The sequence below is a fragment of the Ooceraea biroi genome, chromosome 8 (assembly GCF_003672135.1).
Source record: "Ooceraea biroi isolate clonal line C1 chromosome 8, Obir_v5.4, whole genome shotgun sequence".
Classification (NCBI taxonomy): domain Eukaryota; kingdom Metazoa; phylum Arthropoda; class Insecta; order Hymenoptera; family Formicidae; genus Ooceraea; species Ooceraea biroi.
The window spans coordinates 8,768,963-8,787,124 of NC_039513.1; the positions used below are offsets into that span (position 1 = coordinate 8,768,963).

General features: G+C 48.0%; 1 protein-coding gene across 4 annotated transcripts in view; it reads left to right on the forward strand.

The window, feature by feature from the left end:
* Positions 1–18,162, forward strand: part of LOC105275675 (dedicator of cytokinesis protein 7) — a 143,885-nt gene that overhangs the window by 99,529 nt on the left and 26,194 nt on the right. For 2 of the 4 annotated variants that reach the window (XM_011332686.3, XM_011332684.3), the window contains exon 21: positions 7,929–8,199. The exons of 1 other annotated variant lie outside the window; for it this stretch is intronic. In XM_011332686.3, coding sequence (XP_011330988.1) covers positions 7,929–8,009 — 81 coding nt within the window. In that variant the 3' untranslated portion in view covers positions 8,010–8,199. Of the gene's footprint in view, positions 1–7,928; positions 8,200–18,162 lie in introns of those variants that run through there. One more of the 4 variants, XM_011332688.2, reaches the window with a different exon arrangement.

The following is an 18,162-nucleotide window of genomic DNA, read 5'->3' on the forward strand; positions in this document are numbered from 1 at the left end:
CACTACTCCACTCTCCGAATCGTGACTCCCCCTTCCCTCTTGCTTATTTTCTCCTTTCCCCGTCGACGAGCCATCGTCCCCCTTTCCCAACCTTGTCTTCCTTCTCGCCGCGTGATCTCCCTATTTGCTTCGTTTTCGAATCGTTTTCTCCGTCCCTCCTACTCACCGAACCGTCTTTCTTCGTTGGTCCCCTCGTTTTGCCTTTATCTCTCTCTTTCTTTCTCGCCCTTTCTGCCTCTGGTCTCCCACCACCGTGTCACCGCACGTGGTTCCCGTCAGAGTGGGGTGATCCATAAACCAATTAATTCGGGTAATAAGCTTGGTCGGAGGGAGACCGATCCGAACACTCACCCCCTCGTCTGCCCGGGCAACACGCCGCCAGATCCTCTTACTTTCTTCAGCTTGACTCGCCTTTGTTCGCCGTGGCGACTCGGTTTGCCAAATCGAAAACTGTCCGCCTATCTCCGGACTTAACCGTTTGGCCACACGTATGGCGTGTCGGGGGGACGTGCCCCGTCGGAGTAGCGGTGCAATGGATTTACGAGATTACGCGGGATTTACGATTCGCCGCGTTCTTTTTCCACTCCGCAGCTAATGTAAATTCATCGCTTGTATTTGCGGTCTTACAGTGGAGGCGCACTCGCCGTGGCGGTTCGTAACAGTCGATCAAATTAGCAAATTGTATTTGCGTTATAGCCATCAAGTCTGCATTCACAAAGCTACTTAAATGTGGAAAATTCGTTATTATTGCACTAGGCATTGACGAGAGCGGAAACGGAACAGAGAGCATCGATTCCCGTATCGTGCTTAATTCAGCGAAGAATTAAATATCAGGGGAACGGCCGGCGTAGCATCGCGCATTCCTAATGACCGTCACGATCTGTTTTAATTTGTTAAATGTATTCATCGCGCGCCTCGTCGGTGTGCGCGTCAGTGTGCACGGGCATTCAAATGCAGCTAGCATAAGTTCGTCGCGACGACGGCGTCCCTTGTTCCCCGTGCCCAATGAGGGATTATTAAAGAAAGGCGCTCCTAGCGGGCCACGTAATAAATCAATTAGTTTAAATAAGAAGGGCCCAGAACGCGGGGGACATCGCGTCCCCCTGAAACCCCGTTCCCGCAGTTCGTTATTATGGGCCAGGCAGCCGGGCAGCAGCATCGTTGATCGCGTCGATAAATTAATTGCGCGTGATCGATTAATTAAAATGCCGACGCACTGGCGACGTGAGCCCAATACCGAGCAACGGAAATATTATTCCGGCGGCGCGGGGGATGCTCTCGCCGGCAGTAAAATAGCAGGAGCCTTGAAGCTCAGAATAGGGGGAGTCGCGACGCACCCCCATCGCGCGTCGCTAATCGTGACGTTTACGTCGCAACGGGCTCGCTGCACGCGTCGCGCCCGCGTTATTTCAATGGGACGATTCCGCGGTGGCGATTCTACGCCAATCATCCCGTTCCGGTGTGGCAGCGTATATATCGCCGCGGCTGCCGCGATTTGTCGAATGGATCGATGATGATTCGATTTATTCGCGTCGTCCCGTGAAAAGCCGGATATCGCGCGGCCGGAATAGAAGTGCCCGCCTGCGTTTACACACATTTGAATGACAGCTGAGAATTATTCGTTGCATAATACACGCCGCGTCCCGAGCTGCAGGATGCCCCGGATCCTGGATGCGAGTTGTTGGCGAATGAATTAGCATGCTAATTACACGGGCCGTCAAGCGCGCGCTGCGCGATTTCACAGCTACGGCAAGTTCGCAACAATGCGAATCTTTTGTAACTACGCTAAATAGATCGTGACGCCTTTGTCTTCCTTTCACGCACGTATCCGCGTTTCTGTTTCTCTTCTGTGCAATTCGATCCGATTTTTGGGACAGATGTGCCGTCACCATGGGGAGACATCCGGTTAAAAGCATCCGATAATTCAATCCTCATAATCGCAAGATCATTGATCCTTTCGCAAGATAAAATCGCTATTTTCCTCATGAACGTACGTTTGAAATATCGATGAAACGCGCTCATGTTTCACACGTGTGCATTCGGATCTCTCTATCGTGTCATGTTTCTGTCACGATCGGCAAGAGAACACAAAAAATTACAGGCTGGTTCGTGCCTTTAAATGACTGTATGTATACGCAGGCTGAGCGGAATCCAATTAGCCGCAATAAATAATTCCAAGAGACGCGAGAATAGAATCGATGGCGAAACTCGAAACTTCGTATTTCCACCCTCCTTCGAAAATGTTTAATCCGGCATTCGAGAGAGGTTTTTGTTGTGCGTTTTATTGACAAATTGGTTACGCGGATCGTGAGAGCTTGCGAGGGCAAATTAATGCGATCGATGAGTCGTGCTTCCCGCTTGTTCGTCGTGCCATCGATTTCCCTCGGATGTTCGATCGTTCAGAAAAACCGCAAGAGATACGCTCCTCAATTATCGCAGCGGAAACCGTATTTACAGATCGCTTACACTCCTCCGCAACCCTCCACGTGCGTTCAGTTGCATTATTATCAGGACCCTGGATCACCACTCTTTTTTAACAAACTTCGATTCCGTCGATCAACATGCTTTCTCCTCCACTTATCTAGCTTTTTACGTCAATTATGCGAGGTCTTGATTAATTAGAAACTCGTGAAAATTTATTGTGATAAAATTAGAATAATTTTCTACAAGCCAAACGTCTATCACCTGAATCCTGGAAACCCTGTTAAGTGTAGGATTTGAATCGATTAGGAATAGACGCATTCAGCATCGCTTCGTCTCTAATGACGAGTGCGATGTGATTCGTCGCAAACCGTCCGCTTGGATTTGTCCGGAGCCAGCTTAACCCCGGAACACGTTATCGCTCGCAGCTGGTATTTTTCTTCCCGTGGCTGAGGTGTCAAGACTACTTTCTCCATGGTGGTTTTAAGGAAGGCATTTTTCGGAACGGCACTGTCCGATCGTTATCATCCCGGTTAGGGCGTTAGGGGGATGGGGGATGGTAGTGGAGGTAGAAAGTGTCACGGTGTCGAGCCGGTCTTAAGATCCTGAGCGAGCCCATTCGTCTCCGAGACTCATCTCGCTAACCTCACCCTCGCAGAAGCTCGTTTATACGGCAACCAACCCCGGCTGCGGTGGTTGCTCCTGCCTGGCAGGCACCTTCAAATTCAAGCCCGGTACGAGGTCCCTGCCTCCGAGCCTGATCCATTCCTCCACCTCCTCTCCTACATAGGAGAACGTGTAGTGATAGCCCTCGAGCTCGCAATGCAGAGGTGGGAAAATTAATAGACTGAAGCCGAAAGTTTCGCGTTACCTCTTGTATCCATAAAATCCGAAATCTCGAATTTATTGTAATCTATAGTAACAGAATTATGATATGTCGACTCGAATTTATTGTAATCTCTTCTTGCTGCGATACTTTTTATTTGGACAATTTGCGCCGAAACAGGAATTTAGCTTGCAATTCTTATTCAAACCTCAGGGATAATGCAAAATATTGAGCTTAAAGGTATCTAAATTTATTTACAAAAATATATTTTTTAATTATACTCTCGAATCAATCATTTATCTTGGCTAATAAATACTCACCGATAGTAATAAACTTGGTATTTAATTATGTTGTATTTTATTTTATTTTTCTTTGATATTCTTTCATTAGTTTAATGTATCATGATTTTATTTACGGTCAGGAGAATATTTATATGAGTGCATTACACGTCTACGTTAATGCTTGGGAGGTTCCGATATCTCACGTGAGGACATCAATGCCATTACTATTCCCTTGCTTTGCCCTCCTGTAGGGGAGGGGCTTTCCTACTCCCGTCTAATCTGGAAAGCCCTGTAACCCGGACTAATGGACCACGCGGGAGAGATCAATCTGCGTTACCTTCGCGCGAATTATTTTTCCGCGAGTACGACTGTCCGCGCGTTTTCCATCGCGTGTGTACGCATGGTATTATTGACGCTAACGCTAACAAATAAATGAAAAGCGCGGAGCCACATAAAAGTCGGGTTTTGTGCCTGGGACCATTGTATTGTTATTATGCATTATGTATTATCCATCGAATATTTCCAATCTGTCAATAATGTAAATGTCCCACATGAATTAAATAAAAGAAGAAAAAAATACAATTTCTTGATTAAGCATGAAACCTGTAAATCGTTTAATTGCTGATAAATGTCGAATTTGATACAGCGGAATTTAAATTACGAGAACCCATCACATAATCTTTTATTTTTTTATGAAATATAGATAGTACTTGTGTGTGTATGCGTTTATTTCTGTTTTTTTGCACGAGCTCAATTTACGCGAATCGCGGCTTTACGCGAATCGCGGCTTTACGCGATATCTCTTTCGAGAACGCGTAAATCGAGAATGACGCGTGTCAAAGGTCGCGTTGATGCAAGACTAGTGCGCGATTTCATCGGCGAGTCCCGGAGCGCGTTCGGCATTGAAAACTTATTTGTTTATTGTATAATCCGACATTGTGGAATCTAGACCATGGGAAAGTCTGATAATTCCTGCGTGAATTGCAGTGCTTGTCGTCGTTTCACGTGATTCTAATTTCCACGAAGTTCAACGGATTTCAATAAACGGCACTTGGCAGCAATCGCGTTAATAACGTGAAACGCGACGCCGCATTATGATACGCATCGCGTTTACGTCGAGATCTCGGTCTCATCTTGGAACGCGCGAATCTTATTTTAGCGCACGCATCACGCGTTAAATCGCAGAATGCATTGAGCGAAACGCGAAACGCGACGCCGGATACGCATCGCGAATCGAGGTCTGATGGTTCCTTTTTTCGTGGATTGCTCGCACACGAAGCCCGGGTCGGGCTTTAACGGCGCCCGAAGTTTAGAACGCCAAAATCGAATGGGCGACCAGTCGCCTTTTTATTACCCGTATTCCCCCGGATAATGGCCGCACGCGTGTACATCGTCGTAGAAAATCGAACCGTGAACCAAAATTTATTTTTTACCCACATTGAGAGTTCCCGGAAACTGCAAAGCGCTCGTTGCGAAAGCTCAATAATACCGGAATTGAATAATATCGGAATTTTCCCGATACGGTCTCGCTTGCTGCGCCGCATTACAACCCGCCTAGGAGATTATTACGATTGCGTACGTATTGCGCACTGTTTTGTAATGATATTCCATCGCGAGGTATCGCACACGTGTGTCATACGTACAGATATACTCGGCTTTATTTTTACGGTTTCGCTATTGGATCACCGTAACGTAATTCTCACGTTATTAGCACGCGCGCACGCGATCACTGCATATTCGCGGCTTAATATCACATGTGATATGCATCATTATCTTCTCTTGAACGAATATTTCTCTCGCGACTTCATTTTCAGCGATTTTCCGCGGTTTTAATATTTTTGCTGGCGGAAACGCAGCTTAATTCAATTCGTTATCGACGTGTTCGTTGTCTTTTTTCCTTCCCTACCCCCTTTTTATGGCTGCTGTGTCTCTCAGGCGTCTCCAAGCTCTCCATTTTCGTTTGTTTGAAAAATTCGCGTCGATCTATACGGGACGACGACGGTAGTGGCGGCGGCGGCGGCGGCGGCGGCAGCGACGAAGTAATGGCGGTGTTTCCGCTAAAATGTTATTTGAACGACAAAGTGGTTTGGCTGCGCAGCCTGCGGGGTGTTATATTATACACATTTACGCGTTTACACAGGGAGTCCAGCACCCCCGCGTTCAGTTTACCGACCACGTGTCGCAGCACCCCTTCGAACGTGCCCCTCGCAAGCGCGCGCGCACGTTGCACGCCGCGTATGTGTGCATATGTGCGAGCACCAGTTTATATGGTTGCACATACGTTGTACTTACCGTTTGCGCGGTCGTGTACACACATATTGTCGTACATCGGCGTACAAGACTCCATTCTTCCCCGTCCGCGGACCCTCGCATCTCGAAACTCGACTGAAACGATTAAAAATCGAGGATCGCGCGGAGTATACTTGAAAAATCGAGCCAGAGACCACAGTCTTGCGTAGACAAGTCCAAGTGGATTTCGTTCGGATATTGGCTGACAATAAATCACAATAATTTCCGAAAAGGGACGCCGCCGTTGAATCGCGCGTGATTTTTGCTGAGGGAACGCCAATATCAAATTGATCGAGAGACTCGCCGTTGTAAAAGTGAGGGTGTGGACCTCCCTGCGTACATACGACGCGTATATAACGATACTCGCGTGCATACGTGGAGCCCGGTGTTCCACCCTCGCGTGCGCGCGCGCTGAACAATGTACACATACACGATGCTGGGTTTGTCGAAGCGGGGTCGTCGGATTCGGCAAGCCTCGTACGCGGCACCCCGTGTACACGTCTGTGCGGGGGTGCCGGGGGGGTGAGGGTTGCGGGGGTTTAGTGGAAATAGCGACGTACTGCGACGACGGAGAGCGAGAGCGCGGGAAGAAGGGGTGGCTTGGTGATGGCGCTTATTGAATTATTAATTAAGCCGGTTAATTAATAAACGATAGGTCGTGAGTCCCGGTAGTCAGCCAGCCAGCCAGCCAGCCAGCCAGCCAGCTACACTGCACCGGGGCCTCGTCTACTCGTTTCTACTACCGACTGCTGTTACTGCAACCACCATCCCTCGGCAGCCACCCCCGCTTCTCATATCCTTTACACACCTCTGGTCCTGTGTAACCATCGAGCCGTATCGTTCCCGTCCCCTCCTGTCACCAGAGGCGACGACAGCGGTCTTTCTGTACCCGACGTCGTAATTTCGTTCGAAGCAGCTCGATCTTTTCGAAAAGCGATATATTACGTCCGCTCTCGATACATCGCCGCGGCTATCATAACCGATCGGGCCGGATGTAATAAAAACCGAGCGTCACTTTTAGCGGACGTATTCTGCCCATTTACTGGTGGTATTACCAATTAAGAGGAGAAAAAACGGACCACTGACCTGGAGAACCAACAAGCATAAGAAAAGAGAGAACTTGATGGAGTGGATCGATAATGTTTACTGATGAGGATATTTAGGAATTCTCGTCTCTCAGGAATATTCTCGTGCGGATACTCGATTATATTTTTGCTCGAGATCCTCTTTTATTATGTAGACGTACCGATAAAGAGACACGAATAATGGAAAAGTAGAATGAGCTTCTCGAAATGAACGTGGAAAATGCTTCGAAAATGTTAATAACACTCGTAATTTATGGATATATGAGAGCAGAATAGACGAGCAATTTTTACATATTTTCTTTAAACTTTAAAGCGAGTAGTTCTTCACCAGTGAACCACTCATGGGCGTCCGCAGGATTTTTTCCAGGGGGAGGCATGATTTAAAATGTTACTTCCAGAATTAAAATACTTATAATTTAATTGAATGAATGGAAAAGATTAAAAATACTGGAATTTTCTTCAGAAAATCTAATGCTTAAAGAACTTATAAGCGAATCTATATGGTAAAAACAGGCTTAGTTTATAGTATTCTTTGGGATCCTCTGTGAAATAGTTCGCTCTTTTAGTTTGTTTTAATACAATTCGTGGTACTTTAATCTCAACACCAATCGAGCAGCTAATTTCTCGTATTCTGTGAAAATATTGTCAAATTTATCCCGTTCTTCATGAAGAATAAAGAATTAAACGTTTTATATGATTTTGACGTTCGAGCAAATTTATTTGTTTATTTTGCAATAGTACAGAAATTGATTCTAATATTTCGGAATATTTTGATATTATAAATAGGCATAATAGAAATGTCGGTCTAATTGCGGAACAGTATAAACAATGAGCTTTTTGCTTACCACTAGTGGACCCTTCAGAAATTTCAAGCAATATATTGTTCCAATATTGTTTCGAAATGCTTTTTAAATTGACTAATAGATTTATGCTTCTCGGTCGACATGCTATAAACGTGCGTTGCGGCGACAATCTGCAATCTGTTTTCTTTATTTCAAGGAAAAATAAATTGTTTGCTGATTCCAGGAGGGGGCAAATGCCCGGTCTTGCCCCCCCCCTGCGGACGCCCATGGAACCACTATTCGCTTATCGGGGAAAACGGAGTGAACGCGATGGCGATACGAGAGCGGATACAATACCCTGGCAGCAAGGGAGTTAAAAATTTGGGGTACAGCCGGGAGCGACGCGGCTGTGAGCTGCAAGAAGTGTGCCTGGAGGAACGAGACTCTCCGCGGGACGTGGCTGAATCAAATTACACGATATGGACCGTAAAATAAATAGAAGAATATTCATTCCATTTGTGCGATCTTTTCCCCTTTTTTTTCTGTTATCCGTCACCTCTATGCACCCACGTTCTTTTTTTTTTCTTTCTCGTGCGTGTTCATCCACTCACCGATTCTCTTTCGACCCTCATGAACGCGTACGGCTCGCACGCGGATCTCGTTTTTGAAAATTAGACTCGCTGCCCTCTGCTAGTTTCTATTGGCGCGTTGTTGCACGCACAGCGCGACACAACCAAATTATGACAACTCGCCATTCGAGAGTCTCGAGCGAGTAACTAAAATTAACTGGACAGGGAAAAGAAGTTGCAAAAACGCTCTGCGAAAGTACGGAAACTCAGTCGGCGCATCGCGCGATGGAATTCCTTTTGTACAGAGAACGGCGTAGCCGGCTCGCGCTTCGATAGTAAGTTTCCCTGAACAACTTGAACAGGATTCTTCTTTAACGTAAATTTAACGGAAAGTTTTACAGCCCGAGCAATGCTTTTTTTTTAGTTTATTCACTCAACATATGCGATGAACAACATTGTGTTTGATTAACTCAATTGCAATTCGTACTCCTGCAATTGTGGAGTTTAATCTCCGGAATTTGCCGTTGAACGAAAAATCGCCGCGGCCAATCACGATAATTAGCTCTTCTTCGGCGAATTCGCCCGCGCCCGGCGCGCGTTCATCCTGCGTTCGTCCTGCAGGACGAGCAGTCGTGATAGGAGACACTGTCGCAGGGGATGCTGTGGTAGGCTGAAAGCCACGGGGGAGGCAGGAGGACGTCGGGTCAGAATCTGGGACAAAAACTGTAATCGAATCTCCAGCGTCTAGCTGGGAAACTCTCTTTTCCGGTCGCGCAATTTAACGAATTTTTTTCTACCCCCTCCCCCTTCGCCAAGTCCCTCCGCCGGGACAAATCCAGTTTCCGAAAACCGCCCCCTCGCTCGAAGTCACTGGGTTATTGCGTGATTGAATTAGCCAAGTTTTTCGAACGGTGGCAGAGGTCCGGGGTAGGAAGGGAGAAAATTTCGTCATCGACAGCGAAGCTGACGGAAAAAATGGCGTCCTCCGGCCTTCCGTGACATCGCGCGAGAATTAGTCGTTTCTACGAGCAAAACGACAACTTGATAGCCGACATACGTGCTCTGTTTCAAAAGAGATCGCGCGCTCGTGGCTTGTCGGAGCATTATAAATATAGAAAGGATGTAACGGCGAAGAGCGATAAATATTATCGGCCTTTACTCTTTTTTATTTCTGTTCATTGCCCTTTTTATTTGTTCTCTTCTTAATTGAGTATGCATTCCAAAGCTGGCAAATGGGAATGACATTCTTTGCCCGAGCGCCTCGCAACTACGACGACCATCGACTTTCTGTTTCGTGCGATCGCAACTGCAATCAAAGGATTTATTACTTTCGGCGGTTATTATTTTCCGTCTGCAGTCGTGCGATGAATGCGAATTGCCCATCCGCGTATGTCCGGCGCAGCGTGCTGTGCTCGCGTCTTACGACGCGACATAAACCACCGATGCCGATACGGATAGTTGGATGAGAAATTATCCCAACGAGCGGAGGTCCATACGGCGAATAAAATTTGCGACAGCGACGATGAGTGGCTGGCTCGCCTCTCTTCGCAATTCGCGCACGTAGCCCGAAGTCCCATGTTTTTTGCCACCCCTGCCCATCATCGGTCTATCCACCCTCCTCGCTCTCTCGCCCTCCTGTCGCGGCTATCCCACGGGAAATTTTAAACTCAGCCTGCCGCTGTCCGAATGAGACAACGAGAGAAAAAGGGAGGGAAAGCAAAAATGCGGAGGGAGAGAGCGAGAAGGGAGACGGGGGGAGATCGTATCGCAGGGACGGGAATAAGGCACGGACAAAACGGAGGAGCGTCTTCGGTTTCGCTGACTGCATACTGATAAGCCGTGTCGATATCGCCGTCAGGAGTTTCGTCAGCGCGACCGACGATGAGATACTCCTCTACCGAAAGTAACGACCGCCACGAAGACAAGACGCTCGGTCAAATTGAACCGTCGCCGCTTCGTATGCCAATCGTAACAACCGGTTGGTCCCGCTCATGGTTGTCGTTGCTTCCCATCGTTTCAGCGTCCCTGGAAACCTCGCTGCTCTTTTCCTCGGTTTTCTCGCCGTCCTCAATTATCCGCCGGTCTTCGATAAATCCACAACGTCTGTGTTTCAATGACAGAATCTCGTTCGATTTAAACGTATCGAGAGATATAGATTTAAATATATGGACTGAGATTACAATAGATCGTATCGATATATAAAATTTCTTTAAACTCTGGTGGCTTGCTCTCGCAATACGACCGTGCAATTTTGTGAAAAATTTTTGAACGAACGTGGAACACGGATATCACTAGTGCGGCGAGCGAACTTTTTAGCGAAGTCAATTTTGATTTTTGGATACTCGAAAATAATTTCGCGGCGGACAGGATTGCGAACATCGATTTTGAGAAGGCAGCGCGAGCGATGGTGTTAAGAGGATGACAGGGGAAAAAATTCGGCGACTCATTCCGGGAGATACTGTCGGCGGAATCAACTTTGGCGGACACCGCCGACCGAAATACGGGCCGAAATATCGCGCCACGTGTTGCCTTGAAAAATTAATCGTTCCCGGCTCCCTCGGGTCGGCCGACCAACCCTCCCTCGCTGCCGCCACATCCCGCCTATCCCTTCGTCCTGCGGAGGACGAGTTACCCTGTAAATTCTAACAAACGCGACGCATCGTCCTGCCGGGGCATGAAAATTAATGACAGGGGCGTGACAGGGGGTGGTACCTCCGGTCTGTACCGGAGTACGTATGAAAGGTGGTTGTGGAGCGGTGGGATCGGGCGGGGGTGCGACGGTGCAGCAATAATGCATACGGACACGCGATAATCCGCGGAAGGCCTCTCTTCCCCTCGTTAGCGCACCACCGAAAAGCACGTCAGTCATATCGTGTGTAACTGCCTGACTGTGCGTGACGAGGGTCGCTTTACGTCTTACACTTTTGCACCCTTTTTCCCCGGTATAAGAACGCGCCCCTTACGTGGAACACCCTGGGGAAACACAAACTCAACACATCGTGGGGTTATTCCATTATCTTCCTCCTAAATTGAACAGCACCTTATAACGAAATCCTTCTATAGCGATGCTACAGAAGGCTTTGTAACGCTATCTATTAACCTCTGTTGCTGAAATTGTTTCGCAATAATTCACTGAAATTTATGATAATTCGCGAAATTTCACAAAACTGAAAATTACGTACGTATCACTTTACGAGCGTACTATTTGTGCGTTTTTCAATAGCATGCAAGCTGCGAAAATTCTTTTTTATCTGCCTGCCCATAGTCTGCCCTTTTTCCTTTTGCTCTCTTTCTTTGTCATTTTTATTATATTAAACAAATGTACAGAATTTAAAATTATCTACTAAAGAATTATTACTGCGAGTTGCTCTCTGTATTTTCTGTGCACGCTCGGCTTGCTCTGTCTTCCTCCCTTTCTCTCTCTCTTTTTCTCCTGCGCTTTGATCTAATCCCGCGGCTTCTTGGTCTCTTCAGGCGTATTACAGGGTTTGGCTTCTTCGCGTACGCGCACGCACTCGATGTCACGCTTCTATACGTATACACAATTTATCGAGGTAGTAGTTGGATCTATAGAGTGCCTAGTAAAGCCGACGTTCACGATCGTTCTTTTCCGCTATTTAACCCTTTGCTGCGAGTTTCCACCGTGACCCGACGAGCATTCGCTGCTCTCCGACACACGGTCGCCGGCAAAGGACTTTGGCAGGACTTGCGCGAAATAACGATCGAGGCAAAGAGGAACCGCACAGGGATCCGGTGCATCGTGAAATTGCAAACCCATAAGTAGCAAATTTTTATCAATTTTCACTTTTCGAGAAAGTGAACGTTCACTCGCATTTTCTGCTGCCGCAGTTTCGCGCCGCGGAAAAATTAATTGCACGCTCGCACACAAAAGTACTGCGATATCCCGGGTACACCGCAGGATTGCGTATTCATAATAAATCGTCCGCTAACCTGCCTCTCGTGTCTCACTTATTCAGGAGCGTGCAGGGGCCTCACTTCCTCCGAAGCAGCCTCGTGATGCAGACATCGTTAAGACAAAATCCGCGCGGTGCTTCAAAGTTTCACGGCTGCTCGAACGCGCCGGTACACGTCATAGAAATTTCATGAGTCTCCCCCCGGTATATTATTTTACAGCGCGCTGATCGCGAGTGCGTCGCAGCACTCGCGCCGAAACTCAGGCGGATTCAGGGGGTGCGGATCGCCGGTTGGTCGGCTCGTAAACCGCGGAGGTTCAACGTGTCGTAGCTAAAACTGAAAGCCAGACCTTTGTCGAGGTGGAACGAGCGGTCGGCGAGAACGAGGGTTGACGGGGTGGATCGGCAACGAGCGTGCTGGTATCGACGGCATCGATGGGGGTGAATTCTAGTGCGCGCGCGGGGAAACGAGGTCCATCGGGAATCGGCTCGGAGGGATGGAACTGGTGGCAGGAATGGTTCGCCTGAATATTTAAGCTCCGCTAGGAAAGATCTCTCTAAAACGTACATTTTATGAATGATTGAGCGATCCTCCATGGGACCTTCGCGAGCGTCGCCGAGTATAGCTTTCATGGAACGTGGAAAGCAGGTCGCAGGCAAGATGTGGAACGCCGACGGAAACTATAAGTGACTCGCTCGCTCCGTCGAGCGACGCGCCTCGCGTTAAAAGATCGCGTTCGGCGTGCCCGATATCGCGCCGGAAATGGCGTCGTAATGCGCCGCGCTTATGGAGCACGTAGGTGTGTGACGAGCGAGCGGCCTCGCCGGGCTGAGTGCTCGATGTATTTATGCGGTGAATTTCACCCGTATTAGCGTCGGTGCACCCAGCGAGGGTAGCGAGGTTTAAATATCGCCCTGTCGGCATCTCCGGCCGATTTAGCTTCAGATCGTTGCATTTTGCTACGCGTCCCACTGCCACGCTTCCTCTTTTTGATGTTTCGACTTCCTCTCATTCAGCGGGGTCCGGAGCACTCTGGATCCGACAAGAAACGATAACGCGAACTCGCGCAGTAAATCCCGAAGGCTCCTATGTTTAATTCCTGCAACTCCCGCGCACCTTGATGCGCTTGATCGCGAATATTAACGTGGCATTAATAATGGTACGTATGTATATTTGCGGTTGCGCAAAACCGGGGGTGGGCACGCGTGTAGCAAGTGCGACGCGCGCCGCACCGAGCTCGACTATTAATTGCATTCGCTCGTTAAATATTCCCCGTTAATTTAAATGCATTAAACACGAGTATTGCCTGGCCGGTCGCTTTGCCGCGCGCGCCGATGTACATGAAATATTTATGTACACAAATTGCGCGGCCGATTTCGTAATTAGCCGCGGGTGGACGGAGGACGGAGACGCGGGGCGAGCCTCGGTTTGTGTCCGGTCCAAGTGCGGATTCGTGGAGGAGACGGGAGTCACGGGAGGAGAAGCGTTCTTCACACAGGAAGACACATATATATATAGTAAGAGAGTGAGAGAGAATGGAAAGGACTCCCGGGTGTTGATTATCCGGGTGGGATGAGGCGAAGCTCACACCGAGAATACATTGAAGGGTTGGGTGAGGTCCTGCAGGACCCGCAGGAAATTGCTATGCGGGTGGTGGCTTCCGGATGATTGGCAATGGCCACCGCGGCATTCCTAATCGTTATTCGCGCTATGGCACATCACGCAATTCGCCACCCCTACCATCGCCGGCGCACCCTTTTTCATCTCACACGCCTCCTCTTTCCCCACATGCCCTCCGATAACTGAATGCCGTTCCGCATCCATACGCGCGGATCACGACGGCGCGCCTCCATCGCGCCTCAGCATCCGCAAGTAACGCTCCCGCCCGCTTGATTTCATAATCCTCGCGTTTTCCGTGGACGCGCGCTCGCGCGAGCGAGCGATCGAGCGAGCGATGCGCTGAATTAATCATGAACGAGTGTAATCGCCCGAACGGTGCTCGTGCTCGTCGCATCCGCTGGTGAGCGCGCGTTACTTCGCGTGCCCGCATATCGACGATAATGGGGTTTGTTAGGGGCAGTTTTGAGAAGTATGCGGCGCTCCCGATGCATAATTAAAACGCCGGTGTGTACGGGAGACTAACGCAAGTTTTTCTTTTTTAATTTTTAACTGGCTGCCCTCTCTCTCGAGACGCGCCGCAGCACGAAATGAACATTACAGCCTCGCGAACGAATGTTGCCTGGTTGGCAATTCGTACCGCAACTCTGTTATCACGCAGAGACAATCAGTCACCATCATTTTATAATATAAAGCATTGCGATCGCCACTGCTGATCAATGTTGAGGATTACCGACAACGCATGTGCTGTAATGCTTTTGTTTGCAGAACCGGTGCATGTGAACGCTTATGTATATTATTGGTATTGTTATCATTACTGTTTCAGCATTATCGTCGTAACTCTACGTTCCATCTGACACGAGAAGTCGGGAATCGTAATCGGGCGGAACAAAGCAGGACTTTCATTCATTTTTGATAAGATAATCCATCAAACTGCAGAGCGCACAGCGAAACCATCGCGCGCAGTCGCCGGGCTTTATATAATTTATAAGCGCGATATACTACGTTACGCTGCCCGACGTACGCACAATTACACGTGACATTCTTACAGCAACGGCAACTTATCAGATTATGTACGAGCGTACGTACAGCACATTTTTCTGCGCGACATTAAGTATTTCTTATGTGATTCCCTTATATTTCCCAATTATACTTCCGGAGGTACATAGATGATAAGAGGTAAATAGATGAACAGGAAAATAGATTCTTATAATTCGCAATTCGTTAATAATACATTTTTATAATAACACTCGCACTTTAATATGGAAGATGTTAACTACCGATAACATTTTTAAGCTTGAAGAGAGAGTGTTGCATGACGTTACAGTCACTATTTCTATCGCAAATTGGCACATGGAACATAAAGTTGCTTACAAAAGTGACAAAAGCGTTGCTGCGATTGCGTGACTGCATGAGATGTCCGAAAGGAGAATTATTTCGATCTTAGAAGAAGGCAGGGAAAAAGGGCGATAATTCTCTGTGCGATTAAAAGGGTGTCAGCTAAGGGATTTTGAAGCGATCCTTACTAACTTTTCCTACTGTTTCGGTTACAGTTGTAAATTTAATTTTCCCTTCGTTCGATCAAACAAACATCGTGTTGATTTGTTGAAGCATACGATGTAGGTACACATATGTACATGTACATACGTATATAGACAACTAATTAATTAATAGTGAGGATAAATTAATTTTGGGATATTACGCTCACAATGTAACGAGCAAATATTTGGCATTCTTCATGCATGCACTTTTCGAAGTGTTAAACGAAATTTGAAGTTAGTTTGCTCTGAATTTTTTCACCCTTATTGACAGCATTACAATCCATAAAACTCAGTTTAAAAAACGTTTTTAACCGCTTACTTAAATTATCTCAAAGTAGCCGAGAGAAAAATATGAGATAAAGTCGTGTAGAGAATCGAACCATCGCACATACGCAGCCAAAAGTTAAGCCTACACTGGGCCAAAAAGTCATTAAAAAGATTGCAAAAGCTCGTCGGAGGCGCGCACAAGCAAATTACCAAAGAGCTCATCAGCCCGTGGAAGACACGAGGGAGTCGAGAAACAGAGTAAGAAGGATGTGAAATTTGTCTATCGACCGGCTGGAAAAGTTGCCCTGTAAGGAATTCCACGTAAGGAAGGTGCCAGGGGACCCGGTCGGATAAGAAGGGGGGTTGTTTCGGCTCGCCCCGCCACCCGCCGCCGTTTATATTTAATGTAGCCCATCCGGGATCCCCGGATGCGCCCCTATCCTGCGAGAACTTCTATCCTAGTATCCAGTTCGACCTTCTCTCCCCCGCCTTCGGTTCGTCCCCATTTCGTTCCCCCGTTCGGACGACCTGACCCGTGAAAAAGCATATCGACTCGCCTGATCTCCGCCACCGGGGAATTAATTTTTTCCTCCCTTCTCGCCGGTGCTTAATTTAGCGTGAATGGCGAGTGCGCTGCCCGCGAGCACTTCTCGTCTCGAGAGCAGCGGGGAGTCTGGCAGGGGAGACGGGTGGCCTGGTCGGTGGTAGTCTCTCGCCCCGCGAGGGAGTTTCACTCCCGACACGAATGTTTTTGCGTTCTCGTGGATTCTACGGCGGTGTATATTCGCGGTCGGTAATTAAATACATGTTCGCGTAAAGGTTCTGGAAGACCCTCGAACGCTCTGTTGAATCGAGGTCGTTTTCTCGCGAGTGCCGTCCTAAGTACGTGCGATTTTGCGAGTGCCGGCCCTTTCTCGCGGATCTTAATTAATAGTAATCGCTGCGAGCCTTGCGGGTTTTGACGCGAGGCCGCGACCTCGCGATCTTTTAATCCCGGTGCAAAAATGAGCAAGCTGCTGCTGGGTTTTCGATCCCCATCCGGTCTGGTTCTCCGCTCGAGAGGTTTCGCCGGTTCCAGAGCTCTAACGGAGCTCTAAGCGCGAATGCGCTAACGAGACGCCGCGCTGAACGCCCGTATTCGCGTAACCGGGTCCTGCCGATGCTGATACTCCGGTGCTTTTTCCTCGTCCTCGTAGCACGAGCAACCTACATAAGTGCTGCACGTATTTATACATATGCTCCCCCTCATCTACGCGCATACGCTCGCGGATGCATAAACGCGCGAGCTTAATAAGAAAGCGGGGTGTATACATCCGCGATGTATACGAGCGATCGAGGGTATACCTCGGATCGATCCCGCACGAGCCTTTTACGGGTACCATACGAATCTCTCCCGGGAGGTAGAGGAGTAACATTCTCGACGTAAACGGCGGGGGTCGCACGCGCTACCTGGCTGCCCGGATGTACCTCTACGTGTCGCTGTATTTTATATCCTTAAAAGCAACCTCTTATCCGGCCGTCCGCTTTTACGGAGACGTTCGAGAGTCCTGAAAGGTTCCCGTCTACCTGTCTGATTATTTATTTATATTTATTGAATTATGTCCGGGATGGGGAGGCGGACAGATATAGTGACGTAGGCACGGATGGATGCGCTAATGATCGATCAGTTTACCCTTTTGCTGTAGAGGGGATCATGAAATTGGCCCGGAAACAGAATTAATAGCGGCATTGTTTAGGATCGCAAATATGAAGGGGAGAATTTACCTAGATCCTGTTTAAAATGCGTTCTGCGTTTGTAAAATACGATTCTACAGTTACTTTAATTCAAATAAATGTGATAATTACTCATTGCCATAGTCTCGTTTTTTTTTATACTTTACAGATATCTTATTTTATCCTATCGGTTCCTGCTTCACAACTGCAAGCAACATGAAATTTCTTCAGGAAATATTGAATAGCTTGCGACGGTTGTTCGAATTTTATCTATTTGCACCTTATCATTAGTGCAACTTCACAATCTTAGGCATCATTATGCTGGCGAGAGATCGCGGAGGAGAGGATCTAAGAGGCCATTAAAATTTCGTACCTGGTCCAGCGTATTACCCTCAGCATTGTTGTCCGGCATTACGCTTTAATGACGCTCTTACGTGCTCAAAAAACGCCTTACATTCTCAAACGTGTTCTCGCAGTGGCAATGGCGGCGGCGGCGGCGGCGGTAGTACTTTTCTCTTTACGCGCGCGTTGGCTCTAAAAGCCGTCCGCATCAGAAATTCTCGGGGGCCATTTTTCGAGGTCCTGCGCCGCACACTTCGAGACACGACTACTGAATAATATTTCAGCGAACGCTACGTATGTTAGCGTTACGACACCAGAGAGAGAGAGAGGGGGGTGAGAGAGGGAGCGGTGTCTCTTATACGAAGGGTCGCGTCTGCTGCAGCAAAATATTTGATGACTACGTTACGACCTGGATCTTGCGAGTTATAGAGAGGTGTGTGTGTGTGTGTGTGTGTGAGAGAGAGAGAGAGAGAAAAGGAAGGAAGGGATGCAGCTCGATTATTATCGTAATTAT